The sequence below is a fragment of the Gracilinanus agilis genome, chromosome 4, assembly GCF_016433145.1.
Source record: "Gracilinanus agilis isolate LMUSP501 chromosome 4, AgileGrace, whole genome shotgun sequence".
NCBI classification, from domain to species: domain Eukaryota; kingdom Metazoa; phylum Chordata; class Mammalia; order Didelphimorphia; family Didelphidae; genus Gracilinanus; species Gracilinanus agilis.
This window is the reverse complement of record NC_058133.1, coordinates 513254153-513258018: the sequence shown is the minus strand read 5'-3', so window position 1 is coordinate 513258018 and position 3866 is coordinate 513254153. Positions and strand designations below refer to the sequence as shown.

The 3866-nt window shown below is 33.9% G+C and overlaps 1 protein-coding gene across 1 annotated transcript; it reads right to left on the bottom strand.

Moving 5' to 3' along the window:
• Positions 1–1402: 1402 nt before the first annotated feature.
• LOC123246899 (zinc finger protein OZF-like) lies at positions 1403–3262 on the bottom strand. Its single transcript, XM_044675676.1, has 2 exons — positions 2204–3262; positions 1403–2035 (listed from the first exon to the last, which is right to left on the bottom strand). The coding sequence occupies exons 1-2, from the start codon at positions 3260–3262 to the stop codon at positions 1403–1405; spliced, it is 1692 nt and encodes a 563-aa protein (XP_044531611.1).
• Between the last annotated feature and the right edge of the window lie 604 nt (positions 3263–3866).

Below are 3866 nucleotides of genomic sequence, written 5' to 3'. Positions count from 1 at the left end.
ACTTGAAATCCAGCATTTCCCACAATACTGTGTTCTGCTCCTCTTAATTTTTTTATATTCATTACATATAAAGGATTCCTTTAAGAACAAATCAATTGCTTTTATTCTTTCATTCTTATTGATGGCTTTCTCAAATTCATTAAATTCAAATAGTTTTTTAGTATGAGTTCAATGATGAATGTCAGGCAAGAATAAACTTAAATCTGAAAAAAGTATTACAAGTCTTACTAAGTTGTCCAACAGAGACTTAGCCAAAAAAGGTTGGATCCCAAAACCCAACCACAGAAACAATGGAGGAAAAAACTGGAAGTAGGTAGATCTGAAATTAGGTATATAAGTTCCTTAAAATGTACATCTTAGAAAATTCCTTGCATCAATTTCCAGATTCCCTGAAAGATTTTCTGTGACTAGAATGACCTCCTTAAGCAACAAATGAATCTAGTTTCTTACCTTGTAGGGCTAGATTCAAATACTGCAATCAGGTTTTTCCCATATGGGTAATAACATCTATCCTATAACTAAAGGCTTTCCCAAAGTCATTCCTTTCAAATGGTTTCTCTCCACAATGAGTTCTCTGGTGGGCAATAAAATGCAAGTTTTCTCACATTCATTTCATGCAAAGGCTTTTCCTACCCAGTATGGTTTTCCTGATGTATACTGTAGCTTGAATGTTGACGGAAGCTTTCCCCACATTTATTACATTTAAATAGTTTCTCTCCAATGGGAGTTCTGATGTTTTATGAGGCTTTGCATTCACTGAAAGTTTTCCCATATTCATTCATTATATTCAAATGATGGGTAATGAAATGTTTTTTTGAAGAGAAAGTTTTCCTACTGCAAATCTGAAAAAAAGGCATTTGCTAACTATCAATTCTTTGCTATTAAGTACAGTTTGGCAATTCAAGATTTTTCAACATTCATTATTTTCAAATGTTTTCTCTGTAGTGTGAGTTTCCTGTTGGGGAATAAAGATTTTTCTTACAACTAAAGTCTTTCTTGCACTCATTACATTCAAATGATTTCTCTTCAATGTGAGGTCTCTAATGCTTGATAAAGTTTTCTTTTGCACTAAAATTTTTCCCACAATGATTACATTTCAATGGTTTGTCTCTAATGAGTCCTCTGATAGATGTGTTCTCTAATGATTAAAAGTTTTTCTATAGGAATCACATTCAAATTATTTCTCCCCTGCATGAGTTCTCTAATGAATAAAAAAGCCTCTCATTCATGACATTCAAATGGTCTCTTGGCAGTGTGAGGTCTCTGATGCCTGATAAAGTTACCCCTTACAATAAAAGTTTTCTTACAATGATTACATTCCAATGGTTTCTCCTCAGTGAGTTCTCTGATAGATAAGTATTCTCTGATGACTAGAAGTTTTCCTACATTTATTACATTTAAATTATTTTTCTCCTGTATGAGTTCTCTGATGGACAACAAGGCTTTTCTTATGACTAAACATTTTTCCACATTTATTACATTCAAATGGTTTCTCTCCAGTATGAGTTCTCAGATGGATATTAAGACTTCCCTTTTGGCTAAATGCTTTCCCACATTCATTACATTTAAATGGTTTCTCTCCAGTATGAGTTCTCTGATGGGTAACAAGACTTTCCTTACAACTAAAATCTTTCCCACATTCATTACATTCGAATAGTTTCTCTCCAGTATGTATTCTCTGATGGATAATAAATCTTCTCTTATGACTAAAGGCTTTCCCACATTCATTACATTCAAATGGTTTTTCTCCAGTATGAGTTCTCTGATGGATAATAAGACTTCCCTTCCAGCTAAAAGCTCTCCCACATTCATTACATTGAAATGGTTTCTCTCCGGTATGAATTCTCTGATGTTTTATAAGGCTTTGCCTTACACTGAAAGTTTTTCCACATTCATTGCATTCAAAAGGTTTCTCTCCAGTATGAATACTCTGGTGAGTAGTAAGATTCACCTTTTGACTAAAGGCTTTCCCACATTCATTACATTCAAATGGTTTCTCTCCAGTATGAGTTCTTTTATGGGCATTAAGACTTTCCTTAGAACTAAAGTCTTTCCCACACTCATTACATTCAAATAGTTTCTCTCCATTATGAGTTCTTTGATGGGTAATAAGTCTTCTCTTATGACTAAAGGCTTTTCCACATTCATTACATTCAAATGGTTTCTCTCCACTATGAGTACTCTGGTGAGTAATAAGATTTACCTTCTGACTAAAGGCTTTCCCACATTCATTACACTGAAATGGTTTCTCTCCAGTGTGAATTCTCTGATGTTTTATAAGGCTTTGCCTTACACTGAAAGCTTTTCCACATTCATTACATTCAAATGGTTTCTCTCCAGTATGAGTACTCTGATGAGCAATAAGACTTTCTTTCCAGCTAAAATCTTTTCCACATTCATTACATTCAAATGATTTCTCTCCAGTATGAGTTCTCTGATGGGTAATAAGTTTTCTTTTTTGAGTAAAGGTTTTTCCACACTCATTACATTTAAATGGTTTCTCTCCAGTATGAATAATCTGATGAATAATAAGACTTTCCTTCCAGGTAAAGGCTTTCCCACATTCATTACATTCAAATGGTTTCTCTCCAGTGTGAGTTCTCTGATGGGAAACAAGATGTCCCTTCCGGCTAAAGGCTTTTCCACATTCATTACATTCAAATGGTTTTTCTCCAGTATGGGTACTCTGATGAGTAATAAGATTTACCTTTTGACTAAAGGCTTTCCCACATTCATTACATTGGAATGGTTTCTCTCCAGTATGAATGCTCTGATGTTTTATAAGGCTTTTCCTTGCACTGAAAGTTTTCCCACATTCATTACATTCAAATGGTTTTTCTCCAGTATGAGTACTCTGATGAGTAATAAGACTTTCCTTCCAGCTAAAAGCTTTCCCACATTCATTACATTTAAATGGTTTCTCTCCAGTATGAATTCTCTGATGGTTAATAAGTTTTCTCTTTTGACTAAAGGCTTTCCCACATTCATTACATTTAAATGGTTTTACTCCAGTATGAATAATTTGATGAATAATAAGACTTTCCTTCCAGCTAAAGGCTTTCCCACATTCATTACACTGAAATGGTTTCTCTCCAGTATGAGTTCTCTGATGGGAAACAAGATGTCCCTTCCGGCTAAAGGCTTTCCCACATTCATTACATATGTAATGTTTCTCTCCTTTCTGAATTTTCTGATATACAGTAAAATTTGATCTTCTGCCAATAAGTTTTCTGGATTCATGTAGTTTTTCTCTAGCAAGCATTCCTTTCAATTTAATTAGATCTGAGTGGTAACTGAAGGGTTTCTTGAATGTAGTATACTGATATAAGTTCTTCCCCAAGAAAAATGTATCACATGTATCAGGAAGATCCCTGAAGCTCTTTCCAAGTCCCTTATATATAGAGAGACTTTTTTCCAACGGTCTTCTCCATGGAGCAACAAATGCTGACTTCAATCTGAAACTTCTCTCATATGTATTACACTGAAGTACATCGACTTTATTCAAAATTGTTCTAGGATCTATCGTTACTTGTCTAGATTGTTTATCCTGGTTGCCTTTATGTTTCTCTAAATTATCACACATCACAGATTCTCTTATCTTGGGATGCCAAGCCAAATTCTTTCCTACTTTTTGATGAGATAATGATTCTAAGCAGATGAATTGCTTCAGACTTGAATCCTTCATTTTAATTTTGTTCTCTTCAATAAGGGAATCTGAAACACATAAAATAAATCATTAAGCTACTGTTTGTTATGCTGAGAGAAAGGAATGTCTATTGAAGAAAATTTTTAATTCTTTTTAGCCTCAAGAAGAAAAATATTCAATTTGGGTCTCTCATTCTATCAACAAATATTCATTGTCCTAT

Coding starts and splice junctions, on each gene's coding strand:
- LOC123246899 (XM_044675676.1), bottom strand. CDS start 3,262: ATGCTTGCTAGAGAAAAACTACATGAATCCAGAAAACTTATTGGCAGA. Junction 2,036..2,203: donor GGAAAGCCTTTAGTCAGAAG/GTAAATCTTATT, acceptor TTTAGTTCTAAG/GAAAGTCTTAATGCCCATAA.